At 46.6% G+C, this 23303-nt stretch overlaps 1 protein-coding gene across 2 annotated transcripts in view; it reads left to right on the top strand.

The window, feature by feature from the left end:
- Nucleotides 1-22621, top strand: part of HK1 (hexokinase 1) — a 35932-nt gene extending 13311 nt beyond the window's left edge. For both annotated transcript variants that reach the window (XM_032115665.1, XM_032115666.1), the window contains 15 exons: nt 3059-3178; nt 5850-5945; nt 7138-7237; nt 7329-7512; nt 7720-7875; nt 9436-9669; nt 10871-11175; nt 11766-11914; nt 12015-12134; nt 12949-13044; nt 13814-13913; nt 15793-15976; nt 17735-17890; nt 18532-18765; nt 19480-22621. In XM_032115665.1, coding sequence (XP_031971556.1) covers nt 3059-3178; nt 5850-5945; nt 7138-7237; nt 7329-7512; nt 7720-7875; nt 9436-9669; nt 10871-11175; nt 11766-11914; nt 12015-12134; nt 12949-13044; nt 13814-13913; nt 15793-15976; nt 17735-17890; nt 18532-18765; nt 19480-19624 — 2379 coding nt within the window. In that variant the 3' untranslated portion in view covers nt 19625-22621. The remainder of the gene's footprint in view (nt 1-3058; nt 3179-5849; nt 5946-7137; nt 7238-7328; nt 7513-7719; nt 7876-9435; nt 9670-10870; nt 11176-11765; nt 11915-12014; nt 12135-12948; nt 13045-13813; nt 13914-15792; nt 15977-17734; nt 17891-18531; nt 18766-19479) is intronic.
- Nucleotides 22622-23303: the final 682 nt, after the last annotated feature.

The raw sequence follows: 23303 nt of genomic DNA on the forward strand, positions 1-23303 counted from the left end.
GAGGCAGACAGGCAGCTGATGATTGGGTGCTAATGACTGATGTATATGCTTGAGGTTTTCTGAAATGTCTGAGCCAGATTTGTGGAATACTTGGACTGAACTGCCTGTGTGGGGTAGGCTACTAATGATTTCCAGCAAGCTGTGCCATTAACTTTGCTGAGTTACACTCCTAAAGCTTAGTGCATAATCAGCTTATTGAAGGATTGTGATTTATGGCTTCACGTCTCACTAGCATGGCTCGTTTTGATATTTTCTACTTCATGGCATTCAGACTTCCATTTTTGTTCATCTGTCAGGCATGGGCTGACAGCTTTGCCAGTCAGGGACAGTTCCCTATCAAAGTCAAGGGCAAAACTCTTGTTGATTTCAGCAGTGTCATAGCAGGTCTAAAATTTGTAAGAAGCCTGTCTCCTGTGTCAGCTCAGTGAATGGGAATGTGCCTGAGACTTGATTTTGGTGCTGCTCTTTGTGTTCTGCCACCACTGGGGGTAGCTTATGGATTTGGCTGTTCTCTTGATCTGAAACTGTGGTTTCCTTGCTCCTTAAATCATCCCCATTGAGGGGCTTGAGCCTGAGCTTGGATCTTCAGTTGCTTGTCAAAGTCTTCTGTCTGCTGGCCAAATGCATCCTTGTGGAGACCTCTTGGAGCCCAGCTTGAGCAGGCAACTTCATGGTCAGGGGAATTAAGCCTGGTCTGTTGCTCTATAAATCAGACAGGTCCTTTCCTCTTGTCTGTGGCATTCACTCTGTCCATCTCTCTGACATATGATAAAATATTTGGCTCACACTGTTCCCTACTGCAAATCTGTGGGTAAAAGAAGATTTGGATTTTTCCTCAGTGCACCGTCCCTACTTTAATGAAATTCTACTGGAACTTTATATGTTGCCTCTACTATCCAGTCAGAGTCATTTGGCACTGGTAAGGTTTGGATGTCAATATGGGCATGGGCACACACAGACGCTTCCTTGAGTCTCTTTAGGAAAAATCTTACCAGTGTCAGTGGCAGCAAAACTAATAAATGCCTGTCTTTTTTCTGCTTTTGAGCCATGCCTTCCCTCTGTGGTTTATGAACAACAGTAGCACAGCCAGACCGTGCATCACTGACTAGACACAGCTCCTGTAGTGTCCAAATTGTGGCTAATAGTTAACTGCATTTGTCTGCCCTTACAGTGTAGTGCTAACTCACATAGGTGGGCTTCAGCAGGTCCTGCCAGGACTGTGTGGGCAAACGCAGCAGGTGCACGGACTTTTTGGAGTCTATTGGGAATGCCCAGGAATTTTTTGCATTTAGACTTACAAAGCAGATCCCGTCTTTTCTCTATGCATTCGTAGTTTGTTGCATGAGAGGGATTTTTGTAACAACATACACAGTCAACATTTCTGCTTCCTGCTTTCTGAACTCCCGAGGGGTTTGAGGTTGGCCCCTGGTTTTTTGTTTGTAATCCTGGAAGCAGCTGAAAGTTTAGTAGGATTGAGTATTCAGCAAGATACTTTCAGATGGAAAACATGATCAGAACACACTCCTGCTATTTCTGTATTCCTCCTGGAGAAGTTGCCATATTTTATTACTTAACTGTAGTTCTTTTCGTAACTCCTCTTCCTCCATCCCTCATCTGGACAGTTGAAAATTGTCTTCCAGAAGTGCAGCAGTGTACATTGCATTCCCATGTTGTTTCTCTGTGTGGGTTCAGAAAAATGTCCTTGATTTGCCCAGGACAATGAATGGCAACATTCTCCCTGGGAAACCACTGTACTTTTCCTTAATCAAATCTGACCTCATTTAAGGCATGAGTTTAAGGTGTTCACTTTAATTGTAATATTACACACACTGCTTCTTGACCTGCTTTGAAGGACAAAATATTCATCATCTGTAATTGCTGCAGTCTGTCTGTAGTACATTCTTGTCTCTCCAAGACTCTTAATTGTTCTTAATAAAGCTGTGTGGGCTATTTGGAACCAACAGATGTCTTTTTGTACTCCCTCCCAGTTATCCCCAGTCTTCTGGGCAGATTATGTTCTCTCATCCCAACAGTGCTGCAGATAGGATTGGATTTATTTTGTTTGGGCCTTTGTTTTTCAGGGAGTTAAAATGTGAAGCACTGTTATCTCCTGGGGCAGGCAGTGACTTGTTAATAGTTTGCCATCCATTTGTGGTATGGGTCAGTTGAAGGCATATCTGGCTTTCTGGTGCTGGTAAATACAAATGTGTATTTTTGTTGCTTCAGTTGCTCAGGCTTGATTTCAGCTTTGAGCGTTGCACTCTACCTGAGGGACTTTCCAAATGGCTCGGTGTGAGAGGCCTTTGCGCCTCCCTGGTTCCTGGCCTGGCTGGCAGGGACACATAGTGCCATGGTCACAGGTGCCATTGAGGCAGCTGGGTGGGAGTTGGTACCCACAAGCCTGGTGCAGGCTGCCTGCATAGCTGACCTTTCAGAAAACGCAAAAAATGTCCCCGTTTTGGGTTGTTTCTCGTAGCATGGAAAATATTTAGATGAATCCCTTGAGTTTCCTTTTGTTTGTTTGTTGTGTGCTTTAGGAATAGATTTGAGAGATGATGTTCTTTTGGGTGGCTCCTGCAAAGTGCTGGGTTCTTTGGTCTCAGCAATGCTTGAGTGAAGCAGATGTTATCTTCTCTACATCACTGTAAAAGTGCTCAACCTCCTGTGGGACTGGATCCCAAATGTTCTTTTGACTTGCTCCTTCCTGTTATTGAAAGGTTAAAAGAACATTTTTGTTCTCATCAAATGTTAAGTGGAAGGGTTACAGCAGACTCAAGAGCCTTGAGCCTCTTGTTTCAGGAAGTGTTTTTTATGGGTGTAAAATATGCCTGAACTAGGTGTGTAAAAGGACAGTGTATTTCATAATGTATTAGTTATTAAGGTGTTAATATACCCTGCTTCAGAGTATTTTCATAGCTATGCCACTTATATATCCTTTAAAATATGGAGAGCTATTTTCTCCTTTCTTCTCACTCAGAGCAGTTTTCATATGGAGTTTGAAACATTTTCTCCCTCAAGCTGTATCTATATTCATGGTGGTTTTATACTTTTCTTACAGCTTTTTGATCATGTTGCTGAATGCCTGGGAGACTTTATGGAGAAACAACAAATCAAAGACAAGAAACTGCCAGTTGGGTTTACATTTTCCTTCCCTTGTCGACAATCTAAGTTAGATGAGGTAAGAAGATTTCACAATTTTCTTAATATGCAACAAGAGCTGCCATGTTATTAAAACATTGCCATGAAAGCAGTGTCCCAGACAGGTCTCATTTTGGGGATAAATGAATATTATATTTCACTGTCAGACTGTGTTTATGTTTATGTTTCTGCCTGAAGGAGCTGGGTAACAAATGAGGAGGAGGCACCTGATGTTTTGTGCTGCCTCTGCGTGAGCTCCTTGCTGTTATGGTTTACCCTCTAAACATGGCAGTGGTTTTCCGTGCCTCCTGTGCAGCCTTTTTCACCTCTGCAGAGGGTGGGGTTGGGAAGGACCCAGCCCAGCAGGGTTTGCTCGGGTTTTGCTGACCCTCGCAAGTGCACACAGATCCGGATCCAGGTGTCCCTGCCAAGCAACAGTCCTGAGCCGTGCCACTGGCTGGGCACTGAGGGCAGTCGGACAGGTCCCCTGGAACCAGCCTGCTTTACAAAGGGATGGGGATAACCAGCCTTGGAGAGATTCCCATGCCAAGGATGCTGTGGTATTTTCCTCCTTTTGCTCGTTGTACCACAAATGACTCAGCAGCCTCCCGGTACAGCATTGCCATGGCAACAGTGTAGCAAATGAATGCGGAAAGTTAAATCTGCACAAAACACGGAGAGGTTGCCCTGTTAAAGCACGACCTGCTTCTCCAGCTTGCAGGTCTCTAGGTTTGCCTGGTGCAACAACCCCTCAGATGCTGGTGCTGAGGAGGGCCAGGTGAGGCATGATTTTTATTACATTTCATACTTCTTGAGCAGTGCTGAGAGCTGAACCCAGGGGTGCTGACTAACTCAGGGTCTGAAAGCGGTTCAGAGCAGAGAGCTGCCTTTAACTGCATCACATCAGAAGAGATGAGTTGATCTTGGGGCAGCTCTCCCATCTGGCCATCGTGCATGGTAAGGCTCAGGCTCCTGACCGCAGCAGAGCCGTGCTGGGGATGTGGTTGTGAAGTTGAGTTGCCCTTGGGAAGGTTTGCTTAGCTGCATGATGAAAGGTGCTTGTTTGTGGGCTGGTTTGCTCCAACCAGCTGGGATGGAATTGTGCTTGTGTGGGGCAGGCAGCATGTGGGGTGCCCTGGGGACACCTGAGCAGTGACAGAGTGGAATGGGATAGTAAAGAGACAAGGGAGGCTGTCTCTTAAAAAAAAAAGCCAACAACAACAAAAAAATATTGACAGTTTTGGTGATGTGTTTTGAATGTTTTAAAAATACATTTTTTCTGGATTCTGTGGGCCAGGTTTGTTCCTGGATTGCTGCTTCTGTGAGGCTGTGCTTGCCTGGGTGCTGTTTTCTTGTGCTTGGTAAGCAGAAGGAGGCAGGGTAGTCCCTGTTTTCTCCAAGGGTGATAAGATGGGCACCACATGGTTGGGCCCCACTCAACCCTGCTGCATTCCAAGGGCTCCTTCCTGCTGCCAAGGCCTTGCTGGTGAAGGAAAAATTCCTTCCAGCACAGTGGCCAGTCATGCTGAGAGGAGCTGCTCTTTGCCACTGTGGTTTGACCAGTTTCTTATAAAAGTTTTGTGAAGCACGGCGCCCTTTTGCCCATGAAAGCTGTGCCAGCAGAGCAGGCTTTGCCCACAGTTTCCCTGCACAGCAGCATGGGGCTTTGATGGGCTTCTGAATGATGCCCATGAGGGCAGCACACTGGCAAAACTTACACAAACTGAGTTTGTGGTCTAGGGGTAGGAGAGTATCTCCTGGTCTGGAAAGAGCTGCCCTGACCTTCTGTTCCCTGTAGCTATCTCAGTTTGGAGGGCAAATTTGATTTTTAAGCTGAGATATGGGCAAACACACACCTGGGCAATGGCTGCTTGTGCCTACAGGCTTCAGCTTTTCTGGTTTTTAGCTTCTTGGACTCCTGTTGTGACAGATGTGAATATTGTGGTGGGTATGGAAAGCTGAGCTGGTCTGAGTTGTCTTTCTGTCAGTTGATTACTGTCAATGCTCTTTTCTTTCTTTTGTTATTATTTACCTGTACACTGAATGCTCTGATTCAGCCAGGCATTATGTAAATAGCAAATAAATAAGTGTAGTCGTTACCCTGGGGTATTTGCAGGCTCTTTATGAAAGTTTGCAGACAACGAATTCAATACCAGGATTTTCTTTCTGATCTGTGCTGTAAAATAGAGACATGCATTGTTACATCTCCAGTATTTTCATTTGCCTCAACCCATAAACATGATCCCACAGTTAAACAAGCCCAGACAGATGGGACTCCAGGCAGTAAATGTGCAGCAGCCTGATCCCCACTGCAGCCAAATCCTGGACCTACCAATATCATATCCCTGCTCTGTAGTCAGTCCTGTAGAGTCAGCTTTTTCTGAAAGCAGTCTATTTCCATGCCCAAAACGATTAAATGGTTTTCCAAGAAAAACTGTCGAGGAGTAGCAGGGAGAAGAGTAGGCTGAAAATACAAAATGCAAACACACCATTTTCTAGCAAGGGAGGGGAAAAGAATTTTCTATCTTTCAGCTCACTGTAATTAGACTCTTAAGACCACCAATTGTCTCAGGTTGGGCTGTTAGAGGTCATGTAAGAACAGAGGTCTGAAGATTCATTTGAAGTATAAAATCTCATTTTTAAGGAAAAGAAATGATCAGTGTGTATCTTATGGTTGCATCCTGTTGAATGTTGCTGTCTTGTTTTATCAGGGTATTCTGATAACCTGGACAAAGCGCTTCAAAGCGAGCGGAGTGGAGGGAGCAGATGTCGTGAGGCTGCTTAACAAGGCCATCAAGAAACGTGGGGTAAATTGCACTTCTTTTTCTTTTTTAGCTGTATCTCAGCTTTGCCAGGGACCACTCTTCATGTCACTCACTTGAGCAGATGGTCTGAGTGGTGGTGGAACTCTGCTTTCTTGCATGAAATGTGTGGGTTTGCTGGAAAAATGAAGCAGTGTCAGAGTTGTTGTGTGGAAGCTGTGATTTTCCTCACAGCAGAGAACTGAGTTGCTGTGTTGTGGATTTTCACTGGCAACCTTCAGTGATTTTTATCATTCTCCAAAAACTGAAAAAGTGCTATGTGGCAGTGCTGGGGCCTTTCAGTGACGCCAACATGTCCCATTCCTGAGAAAGTTGGTCTCATGGACTGGGCTCAGCTCACTTGTGCACCTGCTGTGCTTGGGAGCAGGAGAGGAGCAGAGTAGAAGAGAAGGGGATTTCAGGCTCAGTGAGCTGTTGCTCCCTGAGTTTCTCACTGTTGACTTTATAGAGAATTAAGGTGACCAGGTTGCTGATTTAAACAAATAAAAAGGCACTGAGCATGAGAGGGTTTGCATAATGCTTGCAGCCTGGTGATATGTTGATTACTCAGCCTCCAAAATTTCATTGGAAACTGGGCAGTATTTGCTTTCTTTGGGCAGTTGTGGACTCTTAAGGAAACCTGAATTTTGCTGTCACCAAACAACATTACTAGAGTCAGTTACTATCATTAGACTTGGTAGAACCACACAGTGAATTTCCACCCAGAAAGGAATGTCTGCATGTTATTTGTTTAATCGCATTATTTTTGTATTAAAATCTTCACTTCATATAAAACACATAGATTGTTTAAGTGAATTCTGTAAGAAGTATTTTCTAGATTGACTCCTCAAGCAACTGCTCTAAATCGTTCCATGATGTTTCAGTGCAAAGTTCCTTCTCCCTCATGTATAGCCCTTTTCTTTCCTGCCTAAGTGCGCTTATGTGAGAGCAGGCCTGTGCTCTCTAGAGTGATCCTAGTGCTGTTTCATTGCTTGCATTAGTCTGCTCTCATTGCCTTCTTGGGCGCGTGGGATGGGGAACTGGCAGACAGAACAGGGAATATTTAAAAAGATGAGCTGTGGTATTCAGACAGATTATTTATCTCCTGTTCCTTGTGAAACTATTTGCTAAAAGCAGGCTGGTGATGAACAGGAGCAGCGTTTTCCAGAGGTCCAAGTAATGCTTTGTTCCTCCCCAGGACTATGATGCGGATATCATGGCTGTTGTGAATGACACTGTCGGGACCATGATGACCTGTGGCTTCGATGACCAGCGCTGTGAAGTTGGCTTGATCATTGGTAATGCTCGTTGCGGCTGTGGCGGGCGCGGGGCTTGTCTGCCTTTGCCTGGCCAGCTTGGTCAGTACCTTCTGCTGTCCTTTTTCCCAAGGCACTGGCACCAATGCCTGTTACATGGAGGAGATGCGGCACATCGACCTGGTGGAAGGGGATGAGGGCAGGATGTGCATTAACACGGAGTGGGGGGCCTTTGGAGATGACGGCTCGCTGGAAGACATCAGGACCGAGTTTGATCGAGAGATCGACCGTGGATCCCTTAATCCTGGGAAGCAGCTGTGAGTGAGGCAGTTATTTGTGAACTGTTCTGTTGTTTTCTGCTCTGTGCTCCATTTCCCACTTGTGTTAGGGATTCTGCAGTTCAATAAAGCTTTGCCTGTGGTGAAGCAAATCTCTGGCTGGGCCAGGCTTTATGGTGGCACAGCTGGGCCCTGCTTCCCAGTGTTGTCCATGGATTTGTGGGTGACTGCTGTCCTCTCCTGCAGGTTTGAGAAGATGGTCAGTGGGCTATACATGGGGGAGCTTGTAAGGCTCATCCTGGTGAAGATGGCCAAGGAGGGGCTGCTCTTTGAGGGGAGAATCACCCCTGAGCTTCTCACCAAAGGGAAGTTTGAGACGAAGCATGTTTCTGCCATTGAAAAGTGAGTAATCTATCCCTTTTCACTCCTTGGACTTCACAGCAACTCTGAATGTTAATTTTCCTGCTCTCTTTGCATTGTGGGAAGGCATGCTGCATTGGAGGTGGCTGCCATCCTCTACTGCCCGTGCAGAGCTGGCGTGTGGGGACCCTCAGCAGACAGTCTGTGCCCTCCACCCCAAGATTTCTCCCTTCTTCTGTGTTGGGAGGAACTATAAAGTCTGCCAGTCCATGCAGCTTTCAGGGTATGAGCTGTAGTACTTCTCTCGCTGCTCACAAAATGAATTGGCTTAGTGCCTCCTAGCAAATACTTGTGTTGCTCTTTGCTGTTTCCCTGGGATTGCTGGGCAGAAAGAAAACAAGCATGACAAGGCAGAGCATTCAGTCCCATAGGCAGTGCCGGGTGCTGCACAGTGACCTCTGAGCTATGTGCCAGTTGGTTTCTTGGAGTGTCATCACCTCTTTGGTCAGTACTTACAGGCTCTTCCCCCCGTGTTTTTAAAATTCACATCACTGGGATAGTTTGTACCATAGTCATTGGGCTGGATTTTCTTTTTGAAATGGCAAGTACAACACTAGGGGAACAGCCAGTAACTTCTGTAATGCCTGTTCCTCCTGCCACATTTTACTCCTGTCCCTGCAGACCATGTTATCTGAACAACTTTCCATTAAATGTGTGTGTTCATTTGTCTTAACCACAGAGGTCTGTGTCGTGGACCAAGGTAATGTTGAACAGCAGTGAGAAAAATGCAATTGTTGAGAAATTCAGTTATTAAGAGGAAAAATTTGCCCTGAAATCCCACCTTGCTTCCTGAACCTAACTGTGGTTATAAGTAGGGGGAACATGCCTGTGCAGCCTCAAATTTCTGGCTAGTGCTAGCAAGATGCAAGAGTCCTTAAAAAGATGTATGGAGTATAGTTAGGGATGACAAGATATACTCCTTGTGTTTTTGTCTGGGAAATGACTGAGCTGGACAAGGAGAAGTTTTGCCAGAAGCTTTGCTCTCAGGCTGGGTGCTAATGAGGAAAAAAGCAATGCAAGAGGCAGGGATTCAGTGGGGTTGTAAAAGCCTGAAAAGAGACCCGTTAGCATGAAATTGCTTAGGCAACCTTAGCTCAGGGTTTTGTTTTTTGCACTGGGCTTAATTTATGGAGACATGCGAGGGAGTGAGTGTGGGATTAGGTGTGTGCTCAGGCCCGTGCTGAATTGTGGGGCTGATGCTTCATGCTCAAGAGAAGCTGTTTGCAGTTTAAAGCATCACTGTAATGAAAAAGCATTTTAATTTCTCCAGTTCCTCATTGTAGTGCGACTGCTGTAGTACCTGGAATTGCATTGTTTGTAGGTGGCATGTTTGCACCAGGCTTTAATGGAAAGCTTTTCCATCTGTGAATGAATGCATGTTTAGAGCATTTTATTTCAAGCCTCATGAAGCTTTCTAGTCCAGATCTCTAAGAAATTTTCTTTCTAACCTTCTCAAACCCCAGGCAGGGGCACCTATGTTTGGATGCACCTCAGTCCTGCAGTCCAGTACATCCCCACTAAGGAGTCCCCTTTACTTTGCAGGAGCAAAGAAGGTTTGAACAAAGCCAAAGAAATCCTGACCCGGCTGGGGGTAGAGCCGTCCCACGAGGACTGCGTCGCTGTCCAGCACGTCTGCACCATTGTGTCCTTCCGCTCAGCCAACCTGGTGGCCTCCACCCTGGGTGCCATCCTCAACCAGCTGCGGGATAACAAGGGGGTCGGCCGCCTCCGGACCACCGTGGGGGTGGATGGGTCCCTCTACAAGATGCATCCACAGTGAGTCCCTCTGCTCCTGCCACTAACACTTCACCTGCCACAGGCTCTGGTTTGCAAAGGGGTGAGCATGGTGAGCATGTCATCCCAAGACGTCACCCAGGCAGGCTGTGAGATGATGAACCCAAAGCATGGGCATGGGGGTTTAGGTCTGAGCTGGGGAGCTTAGGGGGGAAAGGAGACGTCTTTTAAGTGAAAAATTTGTGTCAGATTCTAAAAGCCCGACAAAACCACACAGAAAAGAACCAAACCTCTGAGTAACTGGATACTGCAATGTCAGGGAAAACTATGGTGGTCTGAATAGATAACTTAAGGGATCCTCAAGAGACCTCTTGGAAGGAGAGTTTCTTTGTACAAAACATTGCTTTGTGCCCTTTGATTGGGCTGTGAGGCGACCTGAGGAAATTAATTCACCTTCATCTCCATTTCCAGTTTAATGCCCATGCTGAACCCTATTTTTGCCAGTCTTTTCTGAAGATACGCTTGAAAACTGGGGTGAGGGGAAGAAATGGTGCTTAGATTTCCATGGCCTGTAACAAACTGACTTTGTCTTGTTTTCCCCCATCTTGAAAGTTACATTTTTAGTGAAACAGCTGTATAGATTTTTGTAGAAATCAGAAAATTATGTTTGTGGGTGAACTTCTGAAAGGAGAAATATGCCTAATGTTTCTTTTCCAGTTTCTCATTATTTATTGAAAAAGATATTTTCCTTCGTTTAAAAACCCATAAAATTTCAGCAAACAAAAAAATTTCTGAGAATGCTGTTTTGACTCGCTCTTCCAGATGGGGCAAGGTCTGGGGATTGTTAAGATAATAAACACTGGGCACTGTTGGTTTCTTAACTGCTACCCACACCATCTAAACCAGCAAGTTCAGGAGAGGACCCCAGGAGAAGGAGTTGGAGCAGCATTGCAGCCAGGGAGTTTCTCCCATCCAGGATCAGGTTCAGGGGATGAGACTGATGCTCTCCCCTGCATTTTTCTGGCTTTGCTTAGAAGTTCAGGAGGAAGGAGGCTGTAGGGAAGAACTGCTCTTCCCTGTTAGTTTTTCTGCTTGGGAGGCTGTAGCTAGTTTGGGCATGGTGAGTCTCCCCATTCCCCTTGCAGTGGGTCGGTGTGGGCAGGGCAGATTTTGGGGGGATGCAGTGCAGATTTTGGGGCGTGGGCAGTGCAGAGGCCGGGCTTGCAGCCTCTCCTCCCCACAGGTATGCCCGGCGCTTGCACAAAACCACGCGGCGCCTGGTGCCTGACTCGGAGGTGCGGTTCCTGCTGTCGGAGAGCGGCAGCGGGAAGGGAGCGGCCATGGTGACGGCCGTGGCGTACCGGCTGTCGGAGCAGCACCGCCTCATCGACGAGACCCTGGCTGAGTTCAAGCTCACCCACGAGCAGCTGCTGCAGGTGAAGAAGAGAATGAGGGCGGAGATGGAAGCGGGGCTGAAGAAGAAGACTCACGAGACTGCCAAAGTGAAGATGCTGCCCACCTTCGTCCGCAGCACGCCGGATGGGACAGGTAGAGCGTGCCTTTGCTGGAGTGGGGACACTGGCTCAGCTACAGGGCGCTGAAACGGGCTCCCAGTGTGGGGTTTGGTGAAGGGTGAGCAGATCTGGTGCGACCAAAGAAGAACCTGAGCTGTGCAAAGGAGGAGAGCTGAGCACTGGCCCTGCTGGCCTGTGCTGGTTGCTGGCAGCCTGGCCCCCTGTCCTTGCCTCAGGGTGCAAGCAAAGTCACAGCTTGAGCTGAGAAAAGCACAGCTGGGATCATAAAACCACAACTGGGATCATAAACCCAAACCCACATGAACCCTGTTCACACTACTTGGGTACTTTACATTTCAGGGTGGCTGGCCAAATTTCAGCTTTCTCTTGGAACAGTCGTGTGGGTCCTTTTTGGCTTGTTGGTTTAAAGGAAGACAAAACAAAAAATAAAACAAAAAAAAAAAAAAGAAAGCTGGAATAATCAGAGCCGCATCTAAAGTCCTCTTTTGATGAAGATCTTCCCAACTGAGTTTTTAGGAGATTTTCTATCAAAATACTTTGAGAGAAGCATTTATTCAGATTTTACTTGTGGTTCTTCAAATATACACACATATTTTTTTACAGAGAATGGAGACTTTCTGGCACTTGACCTTGGAGGGACAAACTTCAGAGTTTTGCTGGTGAAAATCCGCAGCGGTAAAAGGAGAACAGTTGAGATGCACAACAAGATCTATGCCATTCCCATAGAGGTGATGCAGGGAACAGGAGAAGAGGTATTTGTGTTTCTCTTTGGCTGCACTGCTGCTTTTTAAATAGCTCCTTAAGAGCACATAACATGTACAACTTCAAATATTATGACTTTTCTCTTTAAAGCTGTTTGATCACATCGTTACTTGCATTTCTGACTTCCTGGATTATATGGGGATAAAAGGCGCACGTCTTCCTCTTGGCTTCACCTTTTCCTTCCCTTGCAAGCAGACCAGTCTGGATGCTGTAAGTTCCTTAGTACCTTTTGAATCTGCTTTTGTGCTTATGCCAGGCCTGATTTCTCTGCCTTCATGTCATCCACGTGACACTTACAGGAAGGTCATACAAGGGGAAGGTTCATGCTCTGACCCTGACCAGTGCAGCTGCTCCTATAAATAGTTCCTTTAAGGGTAGTAATGCAAATGCTGCTCAGCCCGTGACTGTGACAGATAAGAGCATTTAAATTTTCCATGGTGGTCATATCCCTTTTTTAAGACATTGTGTTTTTTCCAACTGTATAAACCTGCTGGTGTGTGACACTTCCCTCGTTTTGCAAGCAGTAAGCAAAAGTCCAACCCTGCTGCCAGCGCCTGTTCCCAGCTGATCTTGTCTCACTGGATGGAGTGGTTGCACCAGAATCTGTGGGCTGTGTCACCCTAAGGGTGACAGTGTGGCCTGAAGCACATCCCTGACAAATAGACTTGTGTTCTTTTCACTTGCATGTTTAACTTCACTGTCACGTATTTACACCAGCCCAACCTCTGCAGCTGTTAATAGTTTCCTATTAGCTGGGATTTTTTTAATGAAAGGCATAATTTCTGTAACACTTTTGGGTTTTTGAGTTCCTGTCACACTTTTTTTATTTCTTTTAGTTTGTTGCATTGCTCTGGAAATTTAGATCACAATTAGTTGTTTTAGATGACAATTCCACATACTAAAGAGATATTCCTTTTCACAGGGACTCTTCCGTAAAACATTGCACTAAAGCATTTGAAATGTTAAGTGTACAGAATAACATCTGAGTCCTAGCAACTTGATAACCTATTTTCTTGCTTTTTAGGGTATCCTTCTCAATTGGACAAAAGGCTTCAAAGCTACAGACTGTGAGGGAGAAGATGTGGTATATTTGCTTAGAGAAGGAATTAAAAGAAGAGAGGTGATTTTTCTTTTCTTTTTTTTTTTCCTCATTCTGCTCCTCTCCAGAATGGACAGACCTTGTGGGTCAAGCTGGCTCCCTCTCACAGGATTTGTGTGCCTTGTAGACATGGGCTGTCTCCTGTCTTGCACAGACGGTTGTTTTTTCCCCCAGAGGCTTCTAGCTTTTCACATTTGCTTGAACTTTCAAGGCTTCTTTCAAACTCTGTGGCAATTGTGACACACATGGAGAAAGCAGGAGTTTTCAAAATGGTGATTGTAGGAATGCACCTCAGTGCACCCTAAAGGACAATTTTCTCCTCCTCTTCTTGACCTTGAAAAAGCCTCAACCAGTCTAGCCAAAACTTTCTAGGAAGGGAAGAAAAATAGCTTGAGGAGGATGTTACTTTTGCACAGTTTTTACCAGCCAGTGAAAAGGAAGTCTTAAAACCTTTGTTACTGGAATTGCTACATAATTGTTGTGATATTGAATGTTTATACCATGTGCCTGTGTAAAAGATGTATGCTTAAACACACCTAAGCCAAGGAGAACAGCCAGGAATATACTTCATTCTGAAGACAGTCTGTCATAGGTAGAGCATGTACCTTAGCTGCCTGCTGGTAGACAAGGTTCCTATTTTTGCATGTGTGAAATTAGGCTGGTAATTTCAGTTGTTTGTTTCCAGGGTGTTTTGGCAGCCTCCCCTTTGGTGTGCTCCTTTCGTGTCCCCTTTGGTGTGACAGACTGCCCCTAGCCCAGAGTTCTCACTACTATTTTCTCTCTCCCAAAGGAATTTGACTTGGATGTGGTGGCTGTGGTGAATGATACAGTGGGCACAATGATGACTTGTGCTTATGAAGATCCAAACTGTGAGATTGGACTCATTGTGGGTATGTGTTAGAGCTGCATTTTATTAAACAGCACATCCACACATCTGTCTCTATTCTCATGGAGGCCATCCCTGTGGCTAACTGAAAATAAACCTAGGATATCCAGGAGGAAAAGAGAGCGGAATTCAACAGCCAACTTGGTTCTGTCCACAATCAGTTGAGATAAGCAGAGGCTGTGATGCTCAGTAAATTCTGCCTGTTTTATTTGGTAAAGTCATGGTGCTGCTTGGGAGGAGAGCAGATGTGGGCTCCTGGAGCTGCTGTTAGTTTAGCCTGTAAGAGTTTCCCTGCTGGGGTGTTCTGGTGGTCCACAGCTTCCCTCAAGCATGTGGTCTCTCAGAGTAAACGTGCAAAGTGCAGCCACAATTCCCAAATGGCATGTGGTGGAGAGCTCTGATAGACTGAGTGCAGTGACGCAGAGCTCCCTTCCCGGCAGTGAGACAGCTGAAGTAATTCCACAGGCGACTGCCGATGCCCTTGCAAATGCCACGCTTGGGGAGCCTGAGTCATGGGGCAGTGTGAATTCCCAGAGCTCTCCAGAGAAATGAGTTTTCCATGGGAGAGAAGGGGACAAGGAACCTGCAAGCTTTAAGAATGCTTTCAGTTGTGAGGTGGCTTATAGGAAAATAAAACACCACCAATTTCTCCTCCAGACAGTTGGAAAATGTCCAGGATGAGTCAGCACAGTGCAGTGTGGGTAGGAAGCCGTGTCTGCGCAGCTCCATCGGTGGCATTTTCAGGAATCAGAGTTCCCTACAGGAAGGACAACGTGTCCTTGGGGTGCTGAGAACATCCCCTGGGGACCGTCTGCTGCAGCCCTGCCAGATATGCTGTGCAGCCAGCATGTCTATGTGCAGAGCAGGGGGTCAGAGGTGGCCTGGGTACATCTAGGTAATGGGAATGAAAGCTCCGGGGCTCTGACAGCTCCCTCTGCCCTGCCTGGATTGCCTGGCTGATGGCACCTGAGGGAGGTTGGATGCTGGTGGCAATCCGGAGTTGGATTTGATCAGGTTTGTTCCTGCAAACCTGGCTCTCAGTCTGCAAACCCAGACATTCCCCCCGCCAAACCCTGCGCTGTGGCTCAGCTCTCCTGCAGCAGGGGCATACTGTGGGAGGATCTATTTTAGCTCAGACTGTATTGATATAATTCCCTAAAAAATGGCAGAAGAAAACAGACTTGCTGTAGCAACTGGTACAGAATATGGGATGCAGGATTAAATGAGTTCAAGTAACTCCAAGAGAACTTTTGCCCTGATTAGCAGCTAAAGCTGCCTCTCTTTGCTAATAAAGCTTTGCTCCACAAGACCTCTGTGTACATGGAGCATTTAGCCACATTCCTTAGGATCCCCTGTAAGAAGTATCAGATATTGCCTCATCTCAACATGGGAGTAACCTTTCTGCCAGAGAAAATAAGCAGTTAAAATCAGAAAAACCCCCCAAGCAATCAGCTGGTAAAACCCCTGCTGCCTCAGAACTTGCTGAGGTTTTCAGTTCACCACATTTTCCCCTGAATTCTGTGGGTCCATGGGCTTTGTGGAAGGTGGTTCCGAGCTGCAAAACCCAGCTGTCTGCTTCCTGCAGTTTTGGGGTCAGAAGCATGTGATGTTTTGTGTGGGACCCTCAGCCAGCTGGCCTGGGTGAGCTTCCTCTCTGAGCCACCCTGAGCAATGCACCACAGCAGTAATGTTCTCCTTCAGTTTAGGATTATTGAAGAGTGGGGGTTTGGGTTTTTTTCTGATGTTTCAAATGATGATTCAGCTACTTCTTTCAGAAAAAAACCACATTTGAGATCTCTCAGAAGGTTTATCAGGGCTGTGGTGCTGGCTCTAGTGTTGTTTTGTTGCAACCAAAGAATAATTTCAGTGTGTGTTTCTTTCAGGAACGGGCAGCAATGCTTGTTACATGGAAGAGATGAGAAACATAGAGATGGTGGATGGTGAGCAAGGGCGGATGTGTGTGAACACGGAGTGGGGAGCGTTCGGGGATAACGGGTGCCTGGACGACATCAGGACAATATATGACAAAGCAGTTGATGACTTCTCACTGAATGCTGGAAAGCAAAGGTACTGCAGGATAAATGGTGTGCTATGCATATAAGCCAGGCTGCCTTAAGTGCTTTTAAGAGAGAACTGGATTTCTCCCAGTTGAGAAAGGAGAGGTTAAGAGTAGAAAATTACTGCAGTCCTGCTATTCTGTGGGATCTCCTCTTTCTGTGGTTTTCCTGGTCGCTGCTTTTTTGTGACTTATTTGCTGCCATGGGACTCCACAGCAGGGCTTTTGGTGAGGGCTTCAAAAGTCTTGAAATTATGAAGAGACCCTTTTTCTCATCCTGTGCTGTACTGAGGGGGGATAAGATGGCTGGTCATTCTTTTGCTCAGGGTCTCAGGTTAATCTCTTTTAGCTGAATGCTCTTTTTAGAGGACTGTGCCTGTAGAAATCCTGAACATACACCAGCTGGTTAAAGCTTGGAACTGCTCACTGTAAAGCAGTCAGGAGCTCTCTAGAAGTTGCCGCCAGCTCTTGTTTCAGACAATCTTCTGGATGGACTAGGTCATGTTAGAGGACCTGCCTTTCTTGCTCCTGGAGTTTGGTCCCCTTTTTTGGGCTCAGCGTTTGGGCAAGTGCTTCCCTGTCCCCTTCAAGAAAAGGCTGACAGGGAGGTGTGTACCCAGCACTGATAAAACTGGGCTGAGATTGTTGCTTGCTAGGACTAGAGTTTTTCACCATTTCTTTGCAGCAGTGCTTTGATGCCAGGAGCCTTTAAAAAGATTTTGTGACTAGAGTAAATCTGTCCACAAAAACCTGAGGAATACAGACAAGTTGGCAAGTCCCACGGGAAGCTCTATAGAAGCTGAGGCTCAAACAGACCCAGAGAGGCAGACGTGGAGCAAACCTGATGCAGCAGCAGGGTTGGCATGGAGTAAGCAGCCAAAGGCAGTAGTGAAGACTGCCAGGGGGAATAATTTGTTCCAGAGATAGTTAGGTACTCAAGAGGGAGGACACTTGCTGGGTACAAGCCTGAGAGAGTTCATGGTATTAAATGGACTGCGTGGCCTGCTTCCAGCGGGATGGCGCGCTGGGCTCTGCTCAACCCAGGGCACAAACCCTGCTGTAGAGCTTCAGGAGGTGAAATAAAGGATTCATCACTGAATGTCCTTCTCAAGAAATCGAACTGTTCAGTTCTTGTTGGTAAGGACACAACTCAACAGACCCCAAAATGCTCCATTCAAACCAGAGTGATGCTGGAAGGGAGAGAGTGCAAAACACAACTGAGATCTTGAAACAGAAGAAGCTCAGTGGCTCCATGCAGCAAAATTCCAGGGAAGCCATAAGGTACAGTCACTGCAAATGCAGTGTTTTTAAGGGAGTCCCGTGCTGCAAAAGCAGCCCTGTGCAAGATAAAGGATGGAAAAAGGCATGCCCAGCCTGTTCACAGGACCACTGACCTGCAAGTTGGCAAGCTGGTGGTCCAGGGTTGGTTTATGCTCTTCATTTAATTCGAGCACCTGGTTTCCAGTAGGAAACCAGTAGTCCCAAAACCACAGGGAGGAACCAAGCTGTCTTGAAGCCCTCTCAGCCCCCAACTCTGCACACAGGACCCAAGTTTCCCACTTGCTGTCTTGCATCAAGCTAGAGAGAAGAAATATCTTCCACTGGCAGACCTTTCTAGCACAGGATAAGGAGTGTCTCAGGAGCAATGCTCAGCGCTGCTACCTGCAGCCCTCTGTGGGTAGGACACCTGGCTGATAGCACATCTGTGATGCTGCGTTTGCAAACATGGGCAGGTTCCCTCTGAGCTGGACTGCTGTCTTTCCTTGCAGGTATGAGAAAATGATCAGTGGGATGTACCTGGGGGAAATAGTCCGCAACATTTTGATCGACTTCACCAAACGGGGTTTCCTGTTCCGAGGCCAGATTTCAGAGACACTGAAGACCAGACATATCTTTGAAACCAAGTTCCTTTCTCAGATTGAGAGGTAAGAGCACCGTAGGGGAGGCTGCTTGGAGTGAAATAGTGTGGTAGTGTTCGTCTGGTGACACTGCTGGAGGGGAGGGACAGCTGGAGAGCATTGCTTGCTTCTCTAGAGATAATTTTTGTTTCAGTCTGTGTGTGCAGGAGGATTCTTTACAACATCAACTGAATTTCTAGCAATGCTCACTTCTAAACCCTGGGAAGGGCTGTCAAGGATTCCCTCACTCTATCATTTTATTTCCTTGTTTGGAAATCAAGCCATTTTCCTGGGCCCCTTGTGTGTGTTTAGCTGCGATTGTGGAATTGAATGAACACTAGCTGAGTGAGCACTGCTTACTGGGTGTTTTTGTGCTTTTATTGCTTGGACTCTGTATTTTAAAGCAATCTCTGAGGCTTCACGGGGGAAAAACCCCCCAAGGTTGTAATTAAAAAGAGAAGGGGAGACAGTGCGGAGCTGGACTTGGAGCCTCTGTTGCTGCTTGCAGCACGGTGCAGGGTGACTGAATTTGTATTCTCTGAGGTCACTTGTGCTGTCAGTAGAGGCTGCTGCCTGCTGTGGGTGCATGGATCCATGCATGCCATCAGTGCAGTGGGGTTTATGGCTTCACTGAGGGAAACCTGTAACACCGTGTTTTCCTCCTACAGTGACAGGTTAGCCTTGCTGCAGGTGCGAACCATCCTCCAGCAGCTGGGGCTCAACAGCACCTGTGATGACAGTATCATTGTCAAGACAGTCTGCGGAGCAGTGTCAAGGCGAGCAGCTCAGCTGTGTGGTGCTGGAATGGCTGCCATCGTAGATAAAATCAGGGAGAACAGAGGGTTAGAGCACCTGGAGATAACGGTTGGTGTGGATGGCACTCTGTACAAACTACACCCACAGTGAGTATTTGCCTTCTCAGCATTTGTTTGCCTGTAGCGTGTTGCGTGTACGTCCTTCCTCTTGACGCACCAAACTGGACTCTCTCACTTGCTGGGATAAGAGCCAGGAAAAAAAAAAGTCTTAATCAGGGGGCTTAGAGCTTTCTGAAGGGCAATGAGAGTATCAAGAATGACTTGTGAAAGATTCTTGGGGTGGTGACAAATTGAAGGGGACAGAGCTTGCTGAGTGAATTGGAAGCTGTATAGCAAGGGAAGGATCTCTTGGCTCTGGACAGGCAATGACAGAGCAGTGCTGAAATGCCCGGTACCTCTTTAGAGGATGTTTCTGTTCAGTGTCCAGCGGAGAAGAGCTGCTGCAGAGCAATGCATGTGAGGGCAGGAGTCTAAAAGAGCTGGGGGCAGGAGAAGAGAACTAGTGCCCACCTCTGGTGTGCATGGAGGCAGATGGGTGGGAAGAAGGTGGCTAATGTGGTCTGTTCTTTTCTGTTTCCTGTGGTATCAGTGATCCCAGTTAACCTCACGCAGGCAGGGCTGGGATGCAAGTGCTTTTTTCCTTTAGCTCCTACTGCTCCCAGGCTTCAAATCCACCCTAGTTTCCAGTATTTTAGTTCTTACCCTAGTGAAAGGGGATGCAGTGCAAATGCCCGTGGCAGTGCTCCACTCCACAGGTGCTGCAGGACCTTCCTCACCCACTGCCCTTGTTTCCTTTCACAGCTTTTCAAGGATCATGCACCAAACAGTCAAAGACCTGGCACCCAACTGCGACGTGACCTTCCTGCTGTCGGAGGACGGCAGCGGGAAAGGGGCAGCGCTCATCACAGCGGTGGGATGCAGGCTTCGTGAGGCTGAGCAGAACTGAATTCCACAATCCTGGCCCCAATTCTGTCTTGTGTTTCTCATAAAGCAGCGACTGCATAGTCAGAACTGGTAAAAACCCAGAACTCACTGCTTTATCAGGGGAAAAGAAAATTACAACTAATGACATAAAAAAATAGGATACAAGATAGAATGTGTGCTGTTAATAATATCTCCTGTTTCTGGACCCCAATCTGCATGTTTCTTACTCACCTTGTTGGTACCTTCCCCATCTGTAGGTCATGGAAAAAACAGTCTATAATTTCTGCAGTTGTCAAAAATCAGTTGTTGTCTGAGACGAAATTGCCCCCAAGTGATGTGCATTGAGAGCTACCGTTGCATCGTACCAAACGTGCTCTTTGCAGCATCCCTGTTAAGCGCACTGCCAGCACGCTGACCACCAGACCTGGGTGTTGATGCTTTTAAGTGAAGGGGAAGCAACAGTTCCCTCCTGCATATCTACCTGCTGTTGTTTCGTCTAAAGCGGTTGTGAACACATTATGGTGTGTCAGCACTGTGCACGCACGTAACTCTATAGTGGGACTTGACACCGCGACTTACTCGCTTCCTTCTTGCCTCTTTTGTCATGGTGAAAGTAAATGCCCTTGTCCCACAGATCTGGTTCTACTGGTATTCCCCATTGCTTATGTGAGTAGTGTTGTATTACTGGGCGAAATCTGTCACGTTTCGGCGAGAAATCCCTAAAGGGTAAAGCCAAGTGGTTGGTGACTGGGGTAATCCAAATCTCCAGACCTGTGAAATCGGTAGATCTATGGTCCCTACACGGCTGTGCTGTATTCTTCTCTTTAGGTTCTTACAAAAAGTATTTCCTCTCTCTTCTTGTTAGTCTGGGTCAGGGCACTGCAGCTGCCCTTCCATCGAACCTGGAGCTTGACTGCGTCCCTCAGATGCGCCTACTCCCGTCTCTCGCCTTAAATGGGTATTTGCTTCCACACAGAGCTTTAATCTTTAATACTGCCCAGCAGTCACTCAGAACACAAACACTCAGCTAGAGTTAGTGCGCAGAAAGGAAGAGGAGGGTTGCGTTTTGATCTTGCCTTTGAGGACCCGGGTGCATAAAAAGCCCACAAAGCCAAAATTGGATGCAGCTTATTCCAAGGATGAAAGCAACAGCAAGGATCATTTACACATGGTGTACCCTGTCCTCTGTCCAGTCGATGCCATTATTATATCTGCATACCAGTTGTATCACTTAAATTGAGAAGCAGTTAGGAAGGTACATGTCGAGTAACATTTGCAAGTCACACCGCTTTCTGCAAAGAGGGAAACCACACAATAGTCCTTAATTCCCACTCTTCTACCAAAAATGAATTTGAGATGTCCGCATGGTTTTCCCTGCTGCCTTTTCCTGCAGAAAGTAGATGGAAATTTGCAGGCTACTCTTCTTTGTTCTCGTTCCACTCCCCTAAGATTTGGATTGCCCTACCTATCGATAACATTTCAATATGCATTATGGTGCACTGTGAGTGAATGTTGTAAAGTAACCTGTGAGTCACAAACAGTCATTGCAGCTTTAAGTGTGTGTCTACCTGAAAAATTGCATGCCTAACTGGTTTTGCAAAGGTAGAGGGTCTTTTTACTTTGCACACTAGTAGCTCCGGTACTAGTGTTACGTGATACTTGTGAAAATATTAAACTTTTTTGATGTGCGTTAACTGGTGTTTAGTGGTTCTTTCTGGAAGAGGTGCTGTTGGCTGGTGGCTTAGTGCTTTGGGAAGAGCTATTGTGTAGGGAGAGCTGCAACCTAATCCCAGTGGTGCCTGTGTTTTGTGTGTGTGTTTTTATTCCCGGGCATTCGGGGTCAGATTCACACAGGTCCCCATGCCTCGTGTTTCCTAATGTAGTTCAGCAGAGGCACAGCGCTGACAGTGCCCAAATCTTAGGGGCTGTGTAGCTTGTCTGGGTGCGCCTCCTGCCCTGTCTTGTGCAGGGGGATCTGCAGTGCAGGAAAACCTCGGGGCGCTGCACCAAGGGTGGTGTGGTTACATTAGGCTTGTGATGGATACAACGTGCCTGTGAGCTCCCTGTGTGCATAGGGTTGATGTCTGCAGAGTCCTGGTGTCAGGTGCTCATATACCACTGGTTGGCACAGCCTGTGTTGGAGTTGTAGATGAAAGCCCCTTTTTCATACACTGAAGCTGTGCTTCTCCAATAACCCATTTTATGTTACAGCTTGAATAATCTCTGACAGCCTTGATGTGCAGCTATGACCCCAAACAGGAGACAGAAGAAGGTGAGAAACTTTTGGGCACAGGGGACACGTTGCATTTGAATTGCTTGAAGGTTTGCAAATCTTGTGCCTGCCATCGGCAGTGCTGTAGGGGTGGTGTGAGCCGTGCCTGGGGACCTGGGTTTGGAGCTCTTCGGCATCTGAGGGCCAGGCTCAGTGCAGGATAGAGAGAGGGTGAACAAGAAGTGGAAGTTAAACTTGGTCTCAGGGTGACTGTGAATTTTGGAGATGCTGGCATAGGTCGTTTTGTTTATTGGATCCAGCTCATAACAAATAGGGAGTGAGTTTGTGTTTCTAACTTTTCCTACCGTGGACCATAGTTGATGTACTTGATAAGACATGGCAGTTCTTTTCCAAAGGGAGACCTGGTGGGATTTTCATTTCCAGACTACTTCTTACCCCTAGGAAACTGTTCCAAGTGAATCACAAGCTATAACTGTCTGAAGAAATGTCTCCAATGTTATCCAAGCAATGACTGAGATGTCTTTCTTTAAGCTTTTAGGCTTGGTGAATAAAATCACAGTCCTCTTAACTGTTAAGCTGTAATTACTGCAATATGAACACAAAAATCTTATATTTCCTGGGGAAAAGACTATTTGCATACCACTGTTGTAATGTCATCTGCTCCTTACTCCTCTGGGGTTCTCTCAGAAGCCTTTTGAATGGGTTTTAAAATAAGCAGACCTTGTTTTGTTTTGTTTTCTTAAGAAAATAGCAGAAGGCAAAATAAAGTGTTTCTGAACTTCTGAACCCCGTTCTGTGCTTTTTGTTCATTTCATTGCCATAAAAATGAGATTCTTCAAGTGTTTTTCTTTGCTGACTGCAGGGACTGCTTTGCTGCATAGAGCACGAGTAAGCATGCAGAGGAGGGATTTATTGCTGACCTGGATGTCTTTACTGCTGCATGGTATTTAGTCCTGTCTATATTTATATGAAGAATTGCATGTACTTACTATGGAGCATGGTGTTCCTGTTGCCTCATGTATCACAGGAATAAGGTAGCCTGCCTTGAGCTGCCTTTTCTTCCACATAGCAAGGGCTCAGAGCATCTCTGCTTCCTTAGCTATTGCTGTTTCTATGGGATGAAACCTCAGGATCTGCACTGTGAGTCCTCCAGGACACAGAATTCCTTTTGCAACATGAAGAAATCATCCTCTGCTTTCTGCTCCAAACAAGAGAAAGAGATGCCTTGAGCTGTCAGAGAACATCAGTGCCAGTCAGGGACTGCACAGGGGATGCACTGGCAGCACATGTGTGACACCAGGGCATCTGGAATAGGCTCTGGGTGGCTGTTCAGGTGTGATGGAAGAGGGAGGGGAAGGTGGGATACTCAAGATAGGCCTGTTTGGTCTAAAAAGCTCTGCATTAGAAAGCTGCAGAGTTTAAAGGCCTTAGAATCACACCGGCTGGGCAGGGGGAGGTACAGCTCATG

Source organism: Corvus moneduloides, chromosome 8, assembly GCF_009650955.1.
Source record: "Corvus moneduloides isolate bCorMon1 chromosome 8, bCorMon1.pri, whole genome shotgun sequence".
Lineage (NCBI taxonomy): Eukaryota > Metazoa > Chordata > Aves > Passeriformes > Corvidae > Corvus > Corvus moneduloides.